Source organism: Anser cygnoides, chromosome 8, assembly GCF_040182565.1.
Source record: "Anser cygnoides isolate HZ-2024a breed goose chromosome 8, Taihu_goose_T2T_genome, whole genome shotgun sequence".
Taxonomy (NCBI): domain Eukaryota; kingdom Metazoa; phylum Chordata; class Aves; order Anseriformes; family Anatidae; genus Anser; species Anser cygnoides.
Genome location: NC_089880.1, coordinates 9,634,418 through 9,657,177, shown reverse-complemented (window position 1 = coordinate 9,657,177; position 22,760 = coordinate 9,634,418). Strand labels below are relative to the sequence as shown.

The following is a 22,760-nucleotide window of genomic DNA, read 5'->3' as shown; positions in this document are numbered from 1 at the left end:
TGGGTCCGGGTCACCCTCCGGGACCCCACAAAAGAAATGCATGCACGGGGATGGTGCTCAGGCTGTGTTCTGCCTGCGACGACTTCTCCTGGCTTGCTGGAGCAGCCCCTGTCCTCCCAAGGGACGGGGAAACAGCGACAAGTGTGGGGCTGGCCCAGCTCGGGGCTGCCTGCTTCAGTCCTAGAGGGGAAGAAAAGAAAAACCAACCCGCCAAATGTGGTACCCTGACGTGCATCCATCCTGCGCTGTCCCCCCCCCTGCAGCCACCTCTTCCCTAGGGGGGAGAAGAGAGGGGGTCTGGGTGCCCTGGGCAGTGCCAGTGCTGTGCCCAGCAGCACCACAAGAGAGAGCGCTCACCTGCCAGTATTTTGCATACGTAAAACAGCATTAACAAGCAAACTAATAGTAATAAATAAGAGACCGATTTTATTGCCATCAGTGCTAGGGACACAGACGAGAGGACTACACGGGAAGAGAGGTGCTCTCGGCCACCGGTGCCCGCTGGGCTGAGGATGTGGGACCGCAGCGGTCCCATGTCCCCGACCCCTCTGTGCCAGCCCCCAGGCTCGGGATGCTGCCCTGCCACCCCCGTGGCCCTTTCCACAGCACTGTTGTGGCTGCACCCATGGGTGCACCCCTCCCCGCCCCAACCAACCCACGGCACGGCTGTGGGAGCGCGGCCACCGCCGCCGGGTCCCTGCCGTGGCTCCCCGCGGCGAAGGGCCCCCCCAGAGCACCGCGGGCGCGGCGGGGGCTGCGTGCCTCTGGCTGGGGCACAGCCGGGGAGTTTCTGCTCGATGACTGCGCGAGCTGGCCCGCGGTCAGGTGGGGCCCGGGCCAGGAAAACAGAACTGGTGCAAGGAGCGCAGCCAAGCCCCTCGCCGAGCCCGGCTGCTTCCCAGCAGCTCCAGCGCCGAGGGGACGGGGGCCGTGCGGCGCTGACTACGTGGCAAAGGGCAAAGCTTTTCCACAGTGTTGCAAGGCACATATTTCACAGGGGTGTATTGCTGCTCGCCCTCCTCCTCGCCTCCCCTGAGCTGTTTGTCTTTCTGCGGGATCAACCTTTATTTCCTAACAGCCACACACACACACACACAAATAATAATAATAATAATAATAATTAAAAAAAACACATCAGTAAGTGGTTCAGACAAGGAGGGAAAGCCAATGGTCTGGCAAACCGAAGCCGATCATCTTCTGTGCTAACTGCAAGGGGGAAAAAAAAAAGTAACAACATGCTGAAGTCATTATGCAAGGCCGATGCTCTGCTGGCGCCCGACCCCAGCCGAGCACCGCGCTGCATCCCCTCGGCCCAGCCCCGGCTGGCAAAAGAGGGCAGAGGGCTTTTGTGGTGGCACGTGGGGACCTCAGCAAGAGCCCCTTCGGGTGGCTCAGGGCTCGGGGCAGGCTGCCCTGCTGCATGATGGGGGGTGCCAGGGCGGAGAACGGGTGTGTTTTGGGCGGGAGGTGCTCCTGTGTGTGTGTGTCTGTGTGTGTCTGTGTGCGTGTTTCGGGAGTAAGGTGCTGTGGCTGTGTCCCACCGCCCTCAAAGTGCCCTCCTGCCCCAGCAGGGCTGGCGCTGCCAGGGCGATGCTGCCTGCCCCGCGAGCCTGCGAACGCAGGCAGAGCCGCTCAGCAGGCTGGTAGCAGTGAGAAACATTAAATATCACCCAAAATTAAAAAAAAATAAGGGGGGGGGTAAAGAAGTACAATCTTTAGTGATGGTTATGCTGCACTAAACCACCACCCTCCGGCCAAGCCCCAGCCTTTTGCCATGCAGCTGCGTGCACCCAGGTGAGGCTGTGCACGTCGCTGCCTCGGTGGGCAGGGCCCCGTAACACCCGGGCACCCCGCTTGGTGGGCACAGACGTGGGACTCCCTCTGCAGGGTGACCCCGGGAGCAGGACCCTGTTTTAGCAGCTCCACAGGTGGCCGGGCAGCACGGAGCCCTCGGGGCACGCCTGGTGGCAGCGCAGGTTGTTCTGCTTGTAGTGCCTTGGCTGCCGGTGCCCAGAGGGCTGTCGCACCTCGCTGTGTGGCACCAGCGGTACCCCTGCAGCCCCAGGCAGCAGCCCCCAGCTCCCCCGGTGAGGGAGGCTGCTTGGGGAAGGGTTTGGGGCAGGTGACGAGGCCTGGGGATGACCAGCCACTCTGGCAGGGACGGATGGTCCTGCTCCAGGGGTGCAGGGACAGGACTAGGGGGTGCAGTCTGGATCTGGACACCGTTTCCTCCTGCTGTCCTGAGCCTCAGGCACAGGCCCTAGCAGCAGTGTCTCTGGACAGGCCACCAGCGCTCAGCACCAGACTTCAGGAGATGGCTGAACGGGGAGGTTCAAGAAAAAAAAATAAAAATTTTGGACAGTGCATAAGTAGCAAGGATGGCCAGTGCCCCCTTTGCCAGTGCGGGGCACCAGCTGCTGATGCCGGACACCAGGACTGCGGCAGCGTGCGTCACCCATGCCTCTGGCACCGGGCATCACGCCGCACGGGTCCCCCAGGCCTGTCCCCAGCTGGCAGAGCTCTGCAGTCCCTGGGCAGGACAGGATGCGGCCGTTTGGTAGGGTCAGGCACAGGAGTGGGCTATAAGCCGCCCTCACTGTGCCCGGAGCCCCAGGGACCTGCCAGCATCGGGGCTCAGGCAGGGTGCACGGGCCGTGCTGCTACGCTGCAGGAGCTACTGCAGGGACTTGACAATTGCCCTCAGGGCATGGGGAGTCTCTGAGACAGAGGGGGACGAGCTGTAGAAGGTGTCGGTGTGATTCCTGCGCTGCTCCCGGAGGTACGGAGGGACAGATGAACTTTTAATGTGGAGAATCCTGGTGTCCATCACTTCGCAGTCGATCTGCATCATCACTTCGTAGTCCTGCCCATTGATCACGTTCTCTGCAAAAGGAGAAGTCAAGAGTCAGCTGTGCAACCTAGTGACCCAAGGGCATCAAAAAGCAGAGCTTTCTGGACACTTTTCTGGGTTGGACTGGCTTCAGCTGAAGGCAGAGGCAGAGCTGGAGCAAGGGGGGGAGGGGATGGGAACCCTTTTGTAGGGTCACATGTGGAGATCCACTGTGCACAGCACAGCCCCAGCCTGCTGGTGACACTCCAAAGGGCTCAGCCCACGCTTAGCATGTGCACTCACGTGTAGAAACTAATATAAGTCTTTTCTTTTCCACTTCTTCATCTGCACATAATTACGGATGGCGTTTCCAGTGTCTAACATTTATTACTGCACTGTTGTTCTTGAGCTACTAGAGCATACAGCTGGTTAAAGATAGGGCTGATTTAAGAAAGCTGAATGTTTTCACTTTCTTTTATTGGCTTAAGAATCCTGTAACCCTCTTGACTGAGGATCTAGAGGAATTTCTTCACCAGTTTATTATTTTTAGAAGTTAAAAACGTGAACTCTCAAAAGAATTAACTGTGCCTCACTAATGGGCTGAGCTGGCTGCTGTACTTGCATGACACTGCGGTGTTCCTGACCGGGAATCCATGACCAAGCAGACCATGATGGGCGCAACCAAAGAGACTTGCCTTTGGGAAAATGTTTGAAAGAAAGACCTAAGAAGGAGACAGTGATGGTGTCCACCGTCCTGAGAGCTCATCTGAACAGCTGGTGGCAAGACACAGAAGCCACAAGCTGCAACCACTCACTCAATGAATGTGGCAGAGCGATGGCAGCGAGGAACCGAGGCTGCCCAGGAGCCCGTCTCCCTGGGAAAAGCCCAGAGATGTTTCCAGGAGGGGAAGGGAGCTCAGCTTGCAGAGATTTTCAGCCCTGCCGTGCATGGCCTCAGGCTGGGCACGTCTGCTGCTGCAGAAGCTGCTGGGCTTGCAGGCAGAGGCCCAGCAGCAAAACGGGCCGTGCACATGGCCAGCATCTGCTGCCCGGACTGGAAGGTGGGAGACTATCCCTGCACAGACAGTGAGTCCAGGAATGCGAGAGCCGAGATCAGATTTCCAGGCACGACCAATCCTTGCTTTCCCGAGTGAGAAATGCTGACTGCCATCGGCAGGGTTTTCTTTCTGTGCTAAGGAGGATGGAAGATCACCTAATGGAAAGCGTATGGACTGGAGGAATGCAATATACATTGCTAATTTTTACTGTTTTCCTGGATTAACTCTGATTCTGGATGACAGCTGACAACCGCGGCCGGACCCTCTTGCACCCTGCGCCACCTGTAGAAGCCATTAGATCAAATATGTCTGGTATAGTAATGAAAAGCAGGAGCAGACCCTTGCTAAGGGGGCTGGGAGCCTGCACGGGAAATCAAAGCTCCCACCTGCAGGAATGAAACGCAGACAGCTCAGTGTGCCACCGAGCGACTGAGGCCAGGAGCAGCTGTGCACGTCGCCGCGCCGTGGGCTCAGATGTGCTTGTCACCGACGGCTGTGGCCACGCTTTGGAAGCTTTTCCACAGCATTAGGAGCCCCGTCCCCGTGTGCGGCTCTGTTTGAGGCCACTCTGTCACCCTGTCTCTTGTCCTTTGGTTGCCAGCAGACAGCTCAGGACCGGAGTGCAGAGGGGCTGGGATGGTGCTGCGCAGGGCAGGGGCAGTGGGGAGCAAGAGGAAAGGCTGAGGGGCCCAGGAGAGCCCGGCCTTTGGGCCGGAGACAGCTAACAGGATCACAGCTCCTCAGCTCTCCTGCTGTGGAGGCAATGGCTTAAAAGGACCCCGGCTCTGAGAGAAAATCTGCTCCAAAGCCACAAGTGGGTGAGGTGGGCTGGGACGGCGGCCAAGGCCAGGAAAACCCCTCCATAAGCTCCCCGAGGCAGTAAGACTACCCTGCATTTGCCTGCAGCGGCCAGCACAGTGGGTTACCATGAGGTTCCCTGGCATTGCACAAGACAGAATAATAATACCCCCAGAGAGCAGCGACGTGAGCGAGGGAACTGTGCTCTGTGTGGGTGGCAGCGGAGAGCATGGGAACGAGCTCGGCCGCTCTCCTCCAGCCTCCTGCTGCCCTAGCTCTGACAAAAGCTCCCCCCGTGACAAAGTGGACCACGATTAACTGAGACACGGCTCGGAAACGCCGTGTTTTGGGCCACTACCCTGTGTGAGAGGTGCGCTGCCTTCTGAGGCCGCCATCGCTGAGGTGACAGCTGGGAGGGACGAAGCTCCCAGCAGGCCCAGGGGGACTTCCACACCCATCTTGGACGCTCACAACGCACCCAGGTCCAACCCCGTGTGTGTGAATCAGCACGGGAAGGCCAGATCTCCTTCACCTTTCGGCGCTGACAAAGGCTGTCACTGCACCGTCGTGCCGGGCCACCTGGGCCCGGCCGGCAGAGGGGCCGATGCTCGGCAAAACCACCAGCAAATGTGACCCGAAGGCAGGCAGGGCGATCCGGCGTTTGGAAAGACTAGCTCACTGACAAGAGGGCAGGCATTTCAAAAATGATTCCACATGGCTCTGTCCTGAGCTCGATTCCATTAAATTGTTTCATGATCTGGATGAGGAATAGAGAGCGTACTTATAAGGTTTCTGGAAGATGCTACGCTGGAGAGATTTCAACCACCTTGGAGTACTGGATTAGACTACAGTTTCAATAAAAGAGGAGCCGTCCAAAATCTTCAGGATGCGTTTCAGCAAAGGCAAGAGTGAAGTACAATGCTCGGGAGAATTCAAAACACAAGTACAAATGGGGCCGGGCAGAAGCACTGCAGAAGAAGTTGGAGGGCTGCAGAGGATCGCTGTGCACAAGCCAGCAGTACAACAGGCCTAGAAATAATCAGCTCGATCTCAAGAAAAACAGCCTTACCCTTGACCAGGTTTCTAACAATAATGAAATAGAAACCCTGGACAAGCGTACCTCAGGAGAGCAGACAATTTCCACGAGCGGCAGTTTTTAGGAAGAGGCTGGCTGACCGCCCCGCACACAGGACCAGGCACGCCTGACCCCGCTCAGCGCAGGCACTCGCAGCCGCGGCCCCGCCGGCCCTGCCTTTCCGTGCTTCTCACGCACAGAAAAGGCGAACGGTTTTGCCTGGTGATTCCTGCATCACAGCTTCTAAAAACAGGCACTCTCTGAGGATGGTGACTGCAGCAGCAGCTGTTCTGCGGACACGTGAATACAACAGAGCTCTGTCGAGCCCTGCCGTGACCGCAAGAGTTGCCGCAGGGAGCCGAGCCGAGAGCGGCCCGCTCTCCTCACAGGCGGCTGGGTGGGAGAGGGCTGGGGCTGCTACAAACCAGGCTTTGTCCCCGGGGACAAGGAGGGATAACGTCGGTGGTGCCAGGAAATGAGATCCTAGTGGGAGACGAGGCAGGCACGTTGGGAGGAAGGCCCTGAGCTGGGTATGAGCTGTTGTCTTTCTCCTAGGAGAGCCTGATTTTCCACAGACGTAAGAAGATGCAAGGAGATTGGTCTAAAAGACCTTGAATAAAGAAGATCCTCAACAAAATCCAGGCAAAGCCCTTACTGCAGCTTTCTGCAGCCTCGGGCTTCCCTCCTGGCTCAGGGCAGCAGCAGCAGCGCCCCAGAGACCCCAGCTGTGTGTGAGGTGGCTTTTCTAGAGAGGCCCTGACGTTGGTCTCAGCAGTCGCAGTGGCACCCACCAAACCTTCTGCAGGGAGCTGGGTGCTGGTGGAGGGGTCCGTGGTGGTAGGACCGACCTGTCTGAAGGCTGGAAGGCCAGCACTGCCCATGTGTGCCCCCAGGGGCTGCTTGCCAGCCCGGAGCAGCGCACACACTGAGCCACTTCTAACGGCTCTTGCGTTACCTACGAGTGATGTTTTGTGGGATTACATAAGTGAAAAGGGAACGGATGTCCTGTGGAGGTGTCTGGGTTTATAAATAGATTTATTGCTCCTCTTTAAAGTTCAGAACATACAGCTTTTCACACTACACAGCGTCAGAACAAAACTCCCAGATGGGCTTAAGACGCTCTCCTTTGCAGGCCAAAAGGCTGTGCTGGTTATTAATTGTTAACAGCTCTAAGGCCGTGCTTCATGCAGGCTGTTTCAAAATACTAGCAAGGTAATTGTGCCAAGCACTGCAGTTCCCTGACTGCACCTTCTCAGAGAGGCGTGCTGTCCTGGGCTGTACCAGATTCCCAGTGTGTGAGCTCGGTCTGGGGAACACAACGCCGATTCCCCAGCGCTGCTCTCCAGGGTTCACAGCGGTTCCTCTTACAAACAAACACGTTGCAAGTTCCAGCTGATGAAAGATGAAGTCAGCAGTCCAAACCAAAAATGTTCAGCAAACAAAGCCGAGGGTGATAGCTACTGTTACCAATTTCTGAAGAAGGTGGAAGTTTCTCTTAACCTTTGGAGCACGAGATTTTCAAAAGGCATATATGAGAAAGAGCAAGAAAACAAAGTCCTCCTTCTCCCTTTAGTAGAACTTTTCAATCAGCTCCAGGATCCACAGAATTAGTTTATTTGATGTCAAATGCCATAGAAATCTCTCTCCATAAGATATCACACAACCACCAACTCCTTTAAAAGCACCTTTGCTGAACACATACTCCCACCCTTTATATTTTCCACATTTCCTTCTAACAAGAGAGTTCGCTTTGCCACATCAGATTCCCCACAGAGTCCATGTCAGTGTTAATTTACACCTCCAGCCCCTTCAGCAGTTCCATCTATCACACCAGCAGGAACCTAGACAGCTTTCACAGAGCCATCAGAGGTGTTGGTGGTTGCTTTGTGCTAGCTGTGCAAAGCTGACAACGATGAAGTTTGGTTTAAAGAATGATTTAGCACCAAACTACCAAAACAATTTATACTGCAACCTGTCCCAGCCCAAAACAGAGACTATGTTTAGGGCAGCACAGAGCTCAGAAAGCACAAGCCTCATAGAAGAGAAGGGCACCAGCTGCGAGCAGCTCTGGGGCTGGGCTGCTGAAGCGCTGCAGCTGTCCCCAAACAAGCAAAATTCAGGGGGCTTTCTCTGCCCCGTCACTGCTGCGACCTTCCATCTCATCTCCATTGAGCAGCTCCGACTGTCCGCCACATCTGGACAATGTTTCCGTCTGAAGCGTTGGTATACACTACCAAATAAGTATATAAATGAAGCAGTGTTGCTGTAAAAGCTACTAAGACTAAAAATACACTCATTGCAACAACGCAGCAGGGTTTCTAAAATATTTACAGATTTGCTTGTTACATGGGATTACTTGAGGCAAAGGAGAAAGTTATATTGTGACCCAAGTAACTTTTTTTTTTTTTAAATCAACTTTCTGCCTCCAACTATTTCCAAGCAAACCAGTTGCAATAGTCTTATCTCTGTGGACCCAGCTGCCCCCAGACACTGACGTGGGTTAGGTGAGATCCTGGGTGTTTCTGCTTTGCCGGTCTTCCCACGGCCCCCCTCCCAGCTGGTCTCCTACCTCCCCTTCACATCTTTCATGCTGCACCACCACTGCCGCCTCTGCAAGAGGATGCTGGGCATGGCCAGAGGAGAGGGCTCGGTTTGGGTCTACTGGGCTTGCTGTGGTTGGTTTGGAGAGGGAGCCGAGGGCCTCCCAAGAAGAGAAGATCAGAATCAGCGGTGTTGATCCTCGCAGGCACAGCATTTAAAGCTCCCTCAGGTAGAGTATTTCGTGGCAATAGTGAGACGCTGGTGACAGCACTGGCTGTGGGCATCCTTCTTGTTGGCAGGATGGCCATATCTGAAACCCAGCCAGCTTAGGCAATGTTAACTGCAAAGAAGGGGGTGAAAAAAGAAAGAAAAAAAAGAAGAAAACAAAGGCAAGGCACAGAGCAGTTTTGCTGCACAGAAAGCTCTTTTGGGAGCAAAAGAAAGGAAAGAGGCTGGAGAGAGAGCAACTCCGCTAGGCAGAACCATCCCACGGCTGCTCGGGAGGCACAAAGTGTAAACAAGCTCCCTGCACAGTCTGCAAAACCAGACATACCCACTCACAAGACAAATAGCTGTACACAGGAGAGTAGCCTAAAAAGGAATTCCTCCAGAGGCTTTGTTCAAGAACAAGGGCTGGGAGGCTTGTCGGAGGGCAGCAAGCAGGGGGCTGCTCCCTCTGAGCGCAGCAGGATGGGTCCGAGAGGCACGGGCACATCTCCAAGTCAAGGCAAGTACAAACTTCTGGGGGTAGAATAAAGAGAAAATTGCTGCTTCCTAGCCACCTGACCCACAGCGTTCATGGTTCCTCAGGTTCTGTTACAGCCCTTCCCTCAGCCATCTCTTTCAAATCCAACAGTGATAAATCACACTGCTCTTCTTCCTTGGCTAAGCTGGAGCTTCAGGGAATGGTCCCCAGTGACTCCTGCGTGCAGTAACAGCTCGGGCAGAACCTAGCACTGTAGGTTTGGTCAGGAATATTCTTCCCACTTTTTTTTTTTTTTCCATTTTTTTCACACCAAGTTTCACCTGCTGAAACGAGTTCCACTCTCTTCTGAGACCTTCCACCCTCTGTGAGGAGATGCGCTGCAGTGAGCCCCGGCTGTCGGCGCCCCCCTGCACACGAAGCCTGGCCATCTACTCCTACCTTTCACCTACAGCTTTTAGGGAGATACTAACCTACAAGCCAGCCTTCCTCTTCCCTCACAAAACCTCACTTTCTTTTAAGAGTGTCTGAAGAACTACCATTTCACAAGCTTTCTGAAAAACCAAACCTGTTATTGCGCTGAGGAGGCCGCCTTATCCTCGAAATCGCTGCCCCCGAGGCCCCCAGCGGAGCAGCAAGGCACGGCTTGCCTCTGCAGGAGCTCTGCTCTCCCTTCCCAGCCTACGCAAGGCATCCATGCATGCTCAGCTCTCACAGATTCAGCCAACTCGTGCTAATGTGAGCCTTGATTTTTTACAGTTCCTGATGCCATTTGTCACTCGCCATTCTCATGTTTATATATCCTTAGCTGTTAACACCAACACAAGAATGCTTCGAGGTTTCCTTCAACTTTAAGTGCTCTTTTACACCTTGGTCCTCTACAGGCACTACAGATTCCCTGGCAGGCTTCCTCTGAAAAGATGTTTTTATTCTTTTTTTATGCCTTAAGCAAGTTGTTCCTCAGTATCATTTTTGGCTTGAATTCTTATGGCTTGATACTAAGTCTGCCAGAAATTGTGTTCTTTTCCTAATTCCCTTGTTTGGTTGCAGTGTCTATTGTTTAAGAGAGCTCTTCTTACTTCTAAGAATCTACTTTAATGTATTATTTAAGCCTGATGGACTTTCTAGGGTCCTTTTAAAGGTCCTTTTGCACTATCTTTAATCATTCTCCAGACCACTCGCCAGCATTTTACCCTATTGTTTTTCTTTTAATGTTTTCCCATTCTTATGTAGCCCTTAACCTCTGAAGTTGTACTGTAGTATGTACTTCGTCATTTCAATTTGTAGGCACTTACTGATAAAATTAACTTAATTAGTCGACTTCATTTTTTTTCAGGAGGCAGCCATCACTTTTTCACTGACACGGACCTTTTCTGTCACCCAGTATCATTTGTACCCTAGTGCTAAAGTGTCTAACTGATTTAAGAGTGAAGGCTGGTGAGAGCCTGTACGCACTTACAGTTCAAATGCCTTTACAGGTTGGATGTTATCCAGATAGTGAGCTGAATTTTCCACCTGTCTCACTTGGATACATAAAATTACCTCATTTATTTAGATACTGTGATCAGCCCTTGCTTGTAGAAGCGTATTTTTAATACCACCTCCTTGAAGCTTCTGTCTGCATGGGGCAAGCACTTTCCTCCATGTGAACTTCCCTGATACAATAGATTTGCCAGCTAATTAAAAATAAATAAAAACTGCACACATGCTGCAGAGTGCCTCTCCGAATGCGGCACACTAATAAAAATGCTAAGTCGGTTTCAAAGACTTCTGCCTTCCAGCTACATCAGCAGGAGATTTCCAGCTTTAAGATACAAGTGCTGGCTCAGAAACAGAGATGCCTCCTTTTCTTGGAGAGGGGCAGCTCAGATTGGCAACGATTTCTCCATCCGCATTCACCCAGAACGTATTTGTGCTGTACAGGGAGATGCCACCACTGCCTCACCTGGGGCTACAAGAGACAGGATGGAGGCAGAGGATGTACAAGGAAGGCACTGGTGGGTGACTGAAATTGCAAATCTCCTTCAGGTGCCCAGGACATATTTTTCAAACGCTTTCCTGCAGCACCACTGACGTTGGCTCACACCAGGAGGACAGCCAGGAGCACAACGGGAAGCACTAGAGGTATGGTGACCGTACAAAGTGGCCGAGGCAAGCTGCAGCGCGAAGACTGGGACTGGGATAAGAGAAGAAGGCAGAGTCCTGCTGGCCCAGCTGGCTGCAGTCTCCTTAGAGACTGCAATCAAAACACAGAAAAAGACTGTCTTGGACTGCTGTGTTTTTACTAATCTCTAGGTTTACTCCAGTGATGTTCTCAAGACAGAGCTCATAAATGTGAACCTCATCTACCAGCTCTGTTTCAGCTCTTTATGTTTTTACAGGGTGAGCTCATTATGTATAATTATGTTTCAGATCACGGCAGAAATAAAGAGCTACCAGTAATCAGGGCTGGCCTACGTATCACAAACATAAAACTGTATTTGCCACCTCTAAATTAACACTAAGAGGAATTATGTAATCTTAAATTTACAACATTTGAAAATGTATTAAGGCAGATCAGCTGGACTCAAGGCTAGAATTACGACGTGCCGCACAAACACAGTTCAAAACAGCTGAGATGGAGAGTGCAATCTCACAGATCAGGATTAAAATCTCCTTTTTGCTTTGCAGCACAGCTCTCGGCACGGTGCTCGCTGTACAGCTTGGTGGGAGAGCGTACCTACGCGGCAGTATCAGCATCCAGGTTTAACAGATACCTAGGAGATAGGCTCTCTGCAGCGAGACGCGCACACACAGCTCCAAACTGAACCTGGCTCCTTCTGCAGTTCCGTACTGGCAGCTCATGTCATGGGTTCCTTTTTTCTTCTACACTGTGAATTTTATATAGCATGTCTTTTATATGGAAAAACAATCTGGTGTAGTAACTCTACACTGGCACTTGAAATACTAAATCTGAAGTCCAATTAATTTGTGACTCATTCTCTTCCACTTCTTGGACAACATGTTCCCAAGAAAATGCCATCTGTAGCATTTATCCTGCCTGTCCAGGGAAGACCAGTCACACTGGGGCTTGGCCAGCTATATCACACAAAACCCAAGAGATTTTCCTGTTAACGGAGGGGCAAAAAGACACTGAAGATCCTCTGAAATCATCTTCCTGTTCTTTTGAATACTTAAAAATAGGTTACTTATTTAGCAATTTAGGTAAACAGACCGTTATGAAAAGTCACAGGGGAATAAGCCTTCATGATTTCATTTCTTGATCGTTTCCTGTCTAACTAACTAAACATGAACTCAAATGACACGGATTCCTTTTCTTTTGCATGCAGAATATTTGAATGATTTCTGTCATACTTCTTTGACTAATTTAATCTTCTCCTTCCTGTCAAGGACAACGTATATTAGCAGAAAAGTGGTGGGAAGTGCAAAATCTCTCAAAGAACGAAACTTATCAAAAACTTGTGTTTCAAGTTGAATCTAGGCAATGATCAATTTTGATGTTCATGGAAACAGGAAAGATGAGGGAGGTTATTCTGCTCTGGTAAACAGAAATTTTACATCACTTTGAAAAGAGAAAAGAAGTGAGACCAGCAACATCTTACAATGTGACTAAAACCTGTGGTTAAAATTCCTTGACAAAGCCTGTTCTGCCAAGCTTTCAGCCCTGACCTCTGGAGCAGAATTTTAGATGAGCTCAAGGGGTGAAGCACATCTGTGACACTAGCAAACCATCGTTATTACAGCAGAACCACAGTAACTCAACACGCTGCTTGTCTGACTGCACACCAGGACAGCAGACTCTCCACGTCTCAGTCCAGGCACAAAAATCAGCTGCTGCAGAGAGTCCTAGCCAAGAGCGAGCTTTGGCTTGGATTTGTCCCGGTCTGGCCTCACCAAACTACTCGTGCTCCTCAAATGTACAAATTTTGAAAATGGCCTGTAGACTTACAGCATGGAGACATGCTGAGATATACTTTTCTATATCCTGATTGAGAAGCCTTGCTGCTTTATAGGATTCTCAGTGACCTTCTGAAAAGACGTTAGCAGTCACCCTACCTTCATCTTACAGACAGGTTGTAATCCTACCTACGCAACTTCCAGACCCTCTTCTCATACACTGTAACTTATAAGGCTATGCTGATTTCTCAGTGCTTTCTGTCAAATCATAGCAGAAAAAGCAAGGGAAAGATCTCTGCAGATCACGCTTGTGCAGCCCAGAGATGCTTCCCAGTCTGGGGCCAAGCAGAGCAGCCATGAGAGGGAGCTACAGGGATTAAGATCTGGCTTCTAAGCACGAAGAAGGAACTGACAACACCTAGAGATAGAAGGCTACCTAAACTGTTAAGCAGCAAAGGAAAGTCAGCCGCTCGTAAATGTATTGTTTTAGACCTTCTTTGCTCAATGACTGGGAATTCTGCTTCTTCTGCAAGACGGAAATGACATCTTTTGTTTGCTTGACCCTGAAGGCAGAGGAAGTTGGAGACTATTTTTTTAACCCCGAGACATGAGAACTTATAGAACATTGTCATTTCCCAAATAGATTTTGTTTTTTATCTTCCTTCTCAGCCTGTGTGGGTTCTGTTTGCCTTATGGATTTTTCACAGAGTTTGCTACCAGCCTTGGACATCTGCAAGGGCTTTTGCACATGGCTGTCAGTTGAAAGAACGTCCTTCGTAGCTGCGTGCAAATATCCGTGCTACTTGATGGCAGAAATCCCTCTGGTTTTGATCAAAAAACCTTACCACTATATTTGTTATTAGCCATTTTAATTGAAACGTGTATTATTTCAGAGCACTTTTGAAGTCTGTTACATCAGTAGGGTGAGAAATGCTGGAAAGGAAGGCCGAGGGAAATAGCTGCAATCAGAAGCTGGCCAACGCAACTGAGCATATGGACTTTGCAAAACACTCCATTCCACTCGGTAGATTTTTACCTCTGAGAGCCTCTTTGGCTGTTGTGCTTCATCACAAGAAGCAACTCTTAGGATAACTCCATCCAGGAACAGATAAATTACAGAAGATCAGGCACACAAACAAGTATAACAAAGGCAGGCTGAAGACAAGTCCCATTGTGTGACATCAGACCAAGGACCTATCCAGAATATCTGCAGAAAATTCAGAACTCTCTGTTCATGGCTGTCAGTTCTCAGAAAATAAGGTGAGGAACTTTAGACTTGTCTGCTGGCTGGACGTGTACTTGCTTATTGCTAGGCAACTGATAAACTCCCCTTTTTTCAACAGCCTTGCTGTTAATGCTCTCCTCACAGCAGCTCTCTCTTGGATCGATGGATACTCAGGACTCAGTAACCAACTCCTGTAACTTATTCCATGTACTAGCAGCTGAACTGATCCACACGAATCAGCTTCCATGTAAACAACCGCTGGCCCCAACTTCTACACTTATGTATTGGGAGCAAGGGAAAGGGGAGAGACTAATGCCAAAGGACATGTTGACATAGTACAGGATATCCAGGGGGTTCTAGTAAGAAGATGGGCAGCCCTTCACCTCCAGACCACTAAGGATCCCAAATCTTCACGATGTGAAGACCGTACATTAGCCCTTCCATGAAATGAACGGGAAATCTGCAGTTTAGTACTCAGCTGGTTGGTTTCCACATGGTAAAGGGTCTGATGCTGGCACTAAGAACACTTGTATTTGTAACTGGCAGAATGTCCAAGGCACTAGCTACGCTTCTTCCAACATCTGCAACATCGGCATTTGCCTGGGGAAAAATACATTAATGCAAGTGTCTTCTTCAGCTGAACTTTGACTGCTATCTCCTACAAGGAGTGGCTGTACGCATGTTCTCTCTTTTGCACGCTGCATGGAGAGGACTACTGGTAGCGTGCGCTGCGCTGCAGAGCTGCGGACGTCCTGCAGAGACAAAAGGCCCGTGCTTGGGGTCGGAAGAGTGGCTTAGCTGTGCTGTTCTCCATAGATTATTTTGATCCAAAGACCGATGTTATAACCCACTGCATTTTTTGCAGCAGTTAAGTAAATACAAGACTAATGGCAAATGTTTTCATTTAAACTTCAAGCAAGGCACCGCCTATATGTCAATTTGGAACTGGTGTAATGAGCCAACACGACTCTGAATTACAATAAAAGCAAATTTAGGAATGAAATCTACTGGAGACTTAACTGGTCTCAAGTGCATAGTTAGATTTCTAAAATAATAGCCGCAATCCAGCATAACAAACATGACTTGCTTAAAAACAAAAGCTGAAGTTTAACTGTAAATTGCAGTTGGCTTTCATTCCCATGAGAAACTGCAAGATATTTCTTCTTGGAATAACTTCTCAGCAAAGTCATACCAGTGGTACTCCCAGAACCACGTACAGTGGGACTAGGGCTACACAACTCTGCTTTTTTTCCCTTCAGGCTTATCAAGCCTGGCTTACTTAGATCCCATCAGAAAGATTTTTATTTTGACTACTCGTTGTGTCCAGAAATGCTGGGGCTTCGTAGTTGGGCAGAGGGAGGTCAAAAAGCGGGCTCAGCTGGCTGCAGGGGCCGAGGGGAGAGTTGGACCGAGTGACAGCAGCCAGCAGGGAAGTGGGACAAGGGTAAAGGACAATGAGAGCATCTGGGGAGGCAGAAAGGCAGAAGCTGATAGCAAGCACTGGCTGCGAATTGCAGGAGTGGCCTGGTGAGCGTGGAAAGGAGGTTGGAACTGGGTGGGGAGAAACCAACCGGTAAGAGGGCAGGGATAAACATGTACCAACATAGTTGTTGTCTATTTTAAAAAAAAAAAAAAAAGCAACACCTTAATACTTAAACATATTCCAGAGTCAACACACTTTCAGGCACCTGCACAGAAGCCCTCCGTAGAGACTTCGCTGGCTGTTCATGCTCGCAGAGAGGCATTGGGCAACTCAGGCTGATCAAGAGATGGAGCACGCAGGGCGTACTTAAAAGGTAACGGCCATTTTTACTTTTTACAACATAAAATTCAGAATAGTTTTTATCAAGTTTTTGCCTTGAAAATGAATAACTTACTGTTATTGCTTTTTACAATATTCTCTTAAATATTCCAACTACAACTTCCATTGTATTGACCGCGTGCACACACATGTCTACTACAAAGTTTTCTTTCGAGATTTGCCATCGGCTGAAAAGCACCAGTACTGCTGGACTTATATCAAGTTTTCCCCCCAAGAATTATGAAAAACTTTTCGAACTACAAACCAAATTCTGTTTTGTACATGGGTGTAAAGAATCAAACAAACCTTGCAGAACTATGTCACTAACCTCCATGTCGAGTCACACAAGACAGTGACTGACAACTCGTTTCATTTCCTGGTCTTTGCCCGCACTTGTTCGCTCCCCACTGCTGCTGGTGGGAACTGCTCAACTGAGCTAAAGAGTCTCCAGCAGAGCTCAGAGGGCACTCAAGAGATCAAAGCACAATCAGAAAAGGATGACAGTCCTGCTGGTAAAACACTGTCCAAGTTGTTCAAAACGTCCTCTAATGAACTGTAAAGCTGTTTCATGTTTGTAAAGTGTCATGGGTAAACTTTAGCACTCAGATAAAATTAAGATCCTGTCGAAGAAAGCGAGTGAAGTAGTTCTGAAAAAGATTCAAAGCAAAGGCCATTTCACTTGTACTCCCTTCACCTCGTCTGCCAGTGGCAGTGAAAAAGATTTCCCTTCTTCCACAAAGACCTGTCTGAGGCATGAGAAAAGGCAGTTCTTTCACTGAAAGTTTTGACAGTTCCGCGCAGGGAGACCCAGCCTTTTCCAGCAGCCAATTCTCCGCAGGTGGACAAAGAATTAAGGTGGGCCTAAAAGCAGAGCAGACAGCTTGGAGAAAAGCTTTGCTGTCAGCGAACTTCCAGATGCCTCTTCAGGACATGCTCAGTCCCTGCAGAGGCAGGATAGGGTGGAGGAGCAATGTTCTCAAAGGAGAGAAATGGGTTCGTCCCCAGGCAGAACTTTTTAGGGAATAGTCTCCTATCAGTAATCTACTAATTATCAAATTAAACATTATGCCAAGGTACCCACTGCCTCTTATGTATCCTGTAATTTTTTTCCTAACACCTGGCTGAGTGTCACAGAGGAAGCAGTGCTTGATGCCGTTGTTTACGCAATTGCTCTCCTCGTGTCTGATCCATTTCAACACCTCTACCAAGTCCCAGGACATTTTTTATTTCCTGGATTTTACTGATGTTCTGAAGAAAAATCCCAAAGAACTCCAGTAACTATAATTTCACAATGTTTCATTCTTAATAAAGGGTAAGATTTATCACTGGATTCTGATGTGTATTTTCCAAATTATATTTACTCCAATAACTGAACAGCTATCTCACTTAAGACTCAATAACATTTTAAGAATAAATACTTTGTAAATTAGAAATAGGGTTTATTCTCCAAGTGATAAAGTTCACATTTGCTTGTGATAATTCAGCTCAGCCAGAAAAGGATTTTTGTAACAGACATGAAAAGGGAGTTTCAGACTGATAAATGCCAAAAATAATTCTGATACATCTAATAAAAATTTCCCTAAGATAGCTGGTTATATATTATCACTCTAGACTTACCACACTGTAGTGCATGGGAAAACAATAATTATAAGATGTTGCAAGCCCGAACTGATGTGTTTGTTTGTTTATGGAAATTTATGTCATCGGACAATGTTTTTGGCATGCCTGAATTTAACAAAAACATTTGGGTTTATGATTCACTTGTACTGTAAAGCATGTATTAAAAAGGCATTACAGTGTATAGATAGTAAGCAAAGTTTGTACTGTCACAAGGTTCTTGATGCATTTGATGACTGTGACAGTGTGACAGTGATGCTGTCTTAACTTGGCAGTTCCTCATCGCATGAATTAATAACATATTTGCACAGTTCAAGTCATATCTCTCACATGGGACTAAAATGGAGGTCAAGAACATTTCTTTTCACTAACAAGCTTGTGCCTTTAGTACAAAGCTGTTTTCTCTGTTTTCTGCGCAGGACAGTCTCCATACCCAATGCAACCTTTGTAGCCACCAAGTTAGAGAAGCTAGATCATATTCAGGTAACTGGAATCAGCAACGTATACATCACCAGGACTGGATGGCATTACCACAGAGTCCTGAAGGAGCTACGGAGAGAGACTGCAGACTGCTGGACAAGGCACGAGGCCTCTTGTGACAGTCTGGGATGCCAGGCACAAATGATGTGCTAGTACCCCTTTTCCAGGAGGAACTTTGTCAACTACCAGTTTGACTTCTTTTTCAAAGCTGTAACAATGTCCGCTTAGTCTAAGCTTGGCTTCCATACACAAGTCAGGCATCTCTTTGAAATTATTCTCCTATCAATCTCTTTCATGTTTTGCACTTACCATTGATGTTTACAGCTGGCAACACTATAGACATCTTTGGTCTTCTGGTCTTGTTATGTGTGGTGGCTGGCAATAACAGGTGGTCCTGAAAAACGGGGGAAAAGATGTGTTAAATCTACCCTGGAAGCATAGAGCTGGGAAAATTCCTTTCCATTCTGTGTTACAGGCATTCCACATAGAAGTATTTATGACAGCTTAGCAATTTCAAATTGTTGAGAGAGTCTTCCAAAAGTCACAGCAGTTGCTCATGCTGTGCAACCAAAAAGAAATCCCTATCGCATGCAGCAGAATATGAAAAGGCCTTGATCATGTGGAAAGAGATGGAAACTACTATTAGGCCCTAGTTCAACAGAGTACTTATGTATATGATTAAAGTAATTGAACTCGACTTCAATGATATTTAAACATGTGGTTAAGGGCTTTGCTGAACTGGAGCCTTTACTGGCAGTGCTGTCTGCTTTCTATATAAATATCGTCTTGCTATATCTATGGCAAGCTCATGCCACATGCCTCTTGCAGCAGGGCTGTATCAGTTAGGGCTGTGATGGGGTGTGAAATACGAGCTCTGCTGACAAAACCCACCAAGGAAGTCTGATGGCAAAGCTATGCTTTGGAAGTTTATTTCAGCTGGGAGGTGGCTAGGCGCTGCTGTAGGACAAAAGGGTTCAAACTATCCCGGGTTTTTAGCAGCAGAAGCTGCGTCTGCAGAAGCTCCAGATGTGGACCTGACCTGCCAGGAAAAATGCAGCCTTTCCTCAGTTTTTCTTGCTAACTGTTGCTGAACTCACATCACTCAGCTCGTCATCTGGGAAAAGAGGGTTCATACCTTATTGACAGAACTAACAGAGCATAAAGCGTTGGTGCAGGCATCTCCCATGTTGTTGGACTATGCTGATCAAAGGAAGACCACTGTATGAAAGGGAAGCTTCCCAAGCTTTTCAAAGATTAGCTGCTCTGACAGAAGGTTGCTTCACCACCTCCTCTCAACATGCAGCGGGCATTGTGAGGGAAGTACGTTTGCTCTCTCCTGGTAATTAAGTGCAAAAGACTGCGTTGATATAGTCGACAAATTCAGTTTAAATTCCTAACTCAGGCTCTAAGTGAAACAACTCTGCCAGTTGCAAAGTATCTTTCCCAGGCTCCAAAGAATGAATTCAAGGGTTTATTTTCCCATGTGTTTGTCCCTCTCAGTCCCAACAGCTCCAAATTCACCCCGTGTCACTGAGAAGAACCAAGCCAGCAGGTGCCACCATGTCAAACACACGGAGACAAACTCCTTAAGAAGTTTTTGCAACTGCCAGAAAAACAGACCTGAACATCTGCCTTTCACTTCTCAAGATCCAGGCATCTATCTCACATAGGTAAAAAGCAGACGGAAGTTTGGTACTTTTATCTTATTTCGTGCTTTCCCAATTGTAAAACTCCCGTGGTATTTTATGAAACTGGCACTCAGAAACCTTACAAGCAGCTCTTCAGCTCCCTGGGTAAGGCTAAGAACAGGCACACAAACGCCTTATGCTTCTGGACAAGGTTTTGGTAGACTGAATTATACTTCCTTCAGGACACAGCTGTTAATTTCTTAATTTCAGGAGAACCATTTTTCCCATTTTAGTATCTAATCACTCAATTGTTATGTCTAAGATTCAGGGTACTGAGTTACACACAAAGTTAGGTGTTAAATATATCAAGATATTCTGTAGATATTGCAGAAATATCACTGCTTTTCCCCACAAAAAAAAAAGACTGACAACAAGAAAAAAAAAACGACTTCAATAAATGAATATAATTAAAACCATCTTGGTACCAAAATTATAAAGCCACTCCAGCACAATTCTCAGGCTACATGTGTAATTCCCATTTCATTCCTGAACCACTGAGATTAACACAACATTCAGTGAGACAACGAACTTTTTTTCAACCAACTTAAGTTTTTTCACTGAAAAACTGCTCTGAAATTCGATGGGGCCCACGTCTTAAGGGAACAGCCTGAAGGTCAGATGCCCATTAGAAGTGCAGTTTGTAACAAAGCCATGATTTGAGGACTATTTTTAACACTGCTTAAAAATGGTCAGCCTTGTCTTTTTTATTTTTTTTCAATGCTTCTGAGAGTCCAAAATATTACCTGGCAAAAAACAAGTACTGTACAGAGAAATTATTAGAAGTTACTACTATTTTCTGCTAACTTACCTCAAAATCAGTAAATTAATTGACACAACTTACTTTTGTTTCTAATGGCACCTTCATTTACTGTATGTGTAAAATCTATTAAGAAGTAACACGCAGACTTTACAATCAGAGTCACTCTACAGAAATAAACAACAATGTCATGACAAAGTTACCAAATTACTAGATAGCAACAAAATAAGGAGAATTCCTGATTTTCCTCCTACATCATTACCTTCTTGGCAGACCTTTTAAAATATCTTCCAGTGCAAAGCAGCAGTTTGAAAGCATAGGTAGAAAAATTGAGATAATCCAGCAGAGGCTACCAAGCTGGTCAGAGGTCCAGAGTCCACGTATCTGCATGGGGAGGCAGAGGGAACTGGGCTTCTGCCTTCTTGCACTGAAAAGGCTAAGGGACAACCTAACAAACCTATGACCACCAGAAGAGTAGCTATAAATATAATGGAAAAAAGCCTTTGGTGTGGTGCCAAACAACTTACCAGTTGTGATGGCCACATCTGCTAGAAAATGATACTTTACTCAGAACATTGCACTGAAAATAAGGTGTAAAATTCAGCTTTCTTAGTTCTGCGGCAGCTAGAATCCATGTTTTTAATACCAGGAATAGATTTAATCTCAACTAATTTTACACTTCTGTGAATTATTTTTCGAAAGCTGCAAAGAAGAAACCCAGCAGATAACCACTATCTGCTCTCCTTCCTCATAGTTCTTGAAACAAAATGACCAGATGACCAAGCTGGTTTTTGCTGATCAGTCAACTGAATGGGCTCAAGCCCCTTTTGCAGGGCTGGTACGATCCTGTGGTGGCAGTCGGGGGGAACAAGGTCACCCCATTTCGTACCCCGAGTCTATCCCCATTTCGTACCCAGGGTCATGCAGCTGGCTCAGCTGAGTGGCCCACACCTGAGCTATTTCCCCTTAGCTTCCAGATTCTGAAACGCCTCCTGAAACTACACAGCACAGCGGTACGTTCATGTACCAACTCACCTGCTACACCACTCTTTTACTGGTACGGTTTGAACAGTATGGGAACGACTTCTGCTCCCCTAGCAGACAGCGAGACAATGAAGTCATTTCCACTCACGTTTGTGCATCCAAACACGCTTTGGAGTTGCTGTGCAACTTCTCAGTGTTTCAACACCAACTTTGGAGAAGACACACACAGAAAAACCCCATCAGTGCTAAGTCCAAGCTACTAGCGGGAGCTAAAGTCCAAAATGCACAGATTGTCTGGAAGTTGAATACAGCCCATCTCTACTACAAAGAGCTGGACAGGTTTTTAGTTCTTTTTTAACCTGGAGTTAAGGAAATTGATCCAGCTCCCTATCATCTTTAATACGCGGGACTGTCCCTCTGACAGTCAGTCCTAACTTGCAAGGTACGATGCAGAATATCATAAATACTTTGCCTACAGTTTGGTTACCTACAACATTTTCCTGAGTCCAGAAGACTTCAAATAGTCTACAAGTTTTATTGAAAGTAATACCTAATTATTTGTATGCAACATAAATGAGTGTAAAGTGATTAGAAATAAATCAGACATTTAGAAACATAGTGCAAATGCATTTCTAACATGTAAAACATTTTGTCCTGTCCTATCTTATTCCGAAGTATGCTGAATTGCATCCCATATGCCATCCCACGTGCATTCAGGGGAATGTGACGCTCTTACTCATCCCTAATTTTAAACACTAGACAAAAATATCTGAAATTAAAACACCGTTTGTGATATTAACACATGGCATAAAACTGAAAATGAATAAAAGCAAATCCTACAAGTCAGCATCTGGCCCATGAGCATGAACATCAACCAGAGGCAAAATAAATCACAGCTATTACCCAACAACAGATGGCTTTGGCTTGGGCCAAGATTTGCACTTAGATGAGATGACAATTTAAATAGACGATGCAGACCTGAAAGTGCTGGCATAATGACTGGAAAAATATCGGCCTGGAAAGACAATATTTCAAGCGAGCCCCAAGCTTCAGCATTCTCATTTTGCTTTTGATCATCTCTACAGTTTGGTGATATTGAAGCCAGATGAGATGTACAGATAAATATAGATATGGATAATAAAAATCCAGCCATAAATGCATTACCTTAATTTATTAAGTTGGGATACAGAAACACATTTTTTTCCTGGGGGTAAAATCTGAAGTTATTTGTTAAACTTCTGATAACAATCACATTTATTAAGTCCTTGCAACCACAAAGCATTGAGGGCACTATATAATTAGGATA

At 47.6% G+C, this 22,760-nt stretch overlaps 1 protein-coding gene across 2 annotated transcripts in view; it reads right to left on the bottom strand.

Moving 5' to 3' along the window:
- Positions 1–400: 400 nt before the first annotated feature.
- ATF6 (activating transcription factor 6) overlaps positions 401–22,760 on the bottom strand; it is a 78,590-nt gene continuing 56,230 nt past the window's right edge. For both annotated transcript variants that reach the window (XM_048080263.2, XM_048080264.2), the window contains exons 15-16: positions 18,335–18,419; positions 401–2,883 (exon numbers count right to left, since the gene is read on the bottom strand). In XM_048080263.2, the coding sequence (XP_047936220.1) occupies positions 2,675–2,883; positions 18,335–18,419 (294 nt within the window). In that variant the 3' untranslated portion in view covers positions 401–2,674. The remainder of the gene's footprint in view (positions 2,884–18,334; positions 18,420–22,760) is intronic.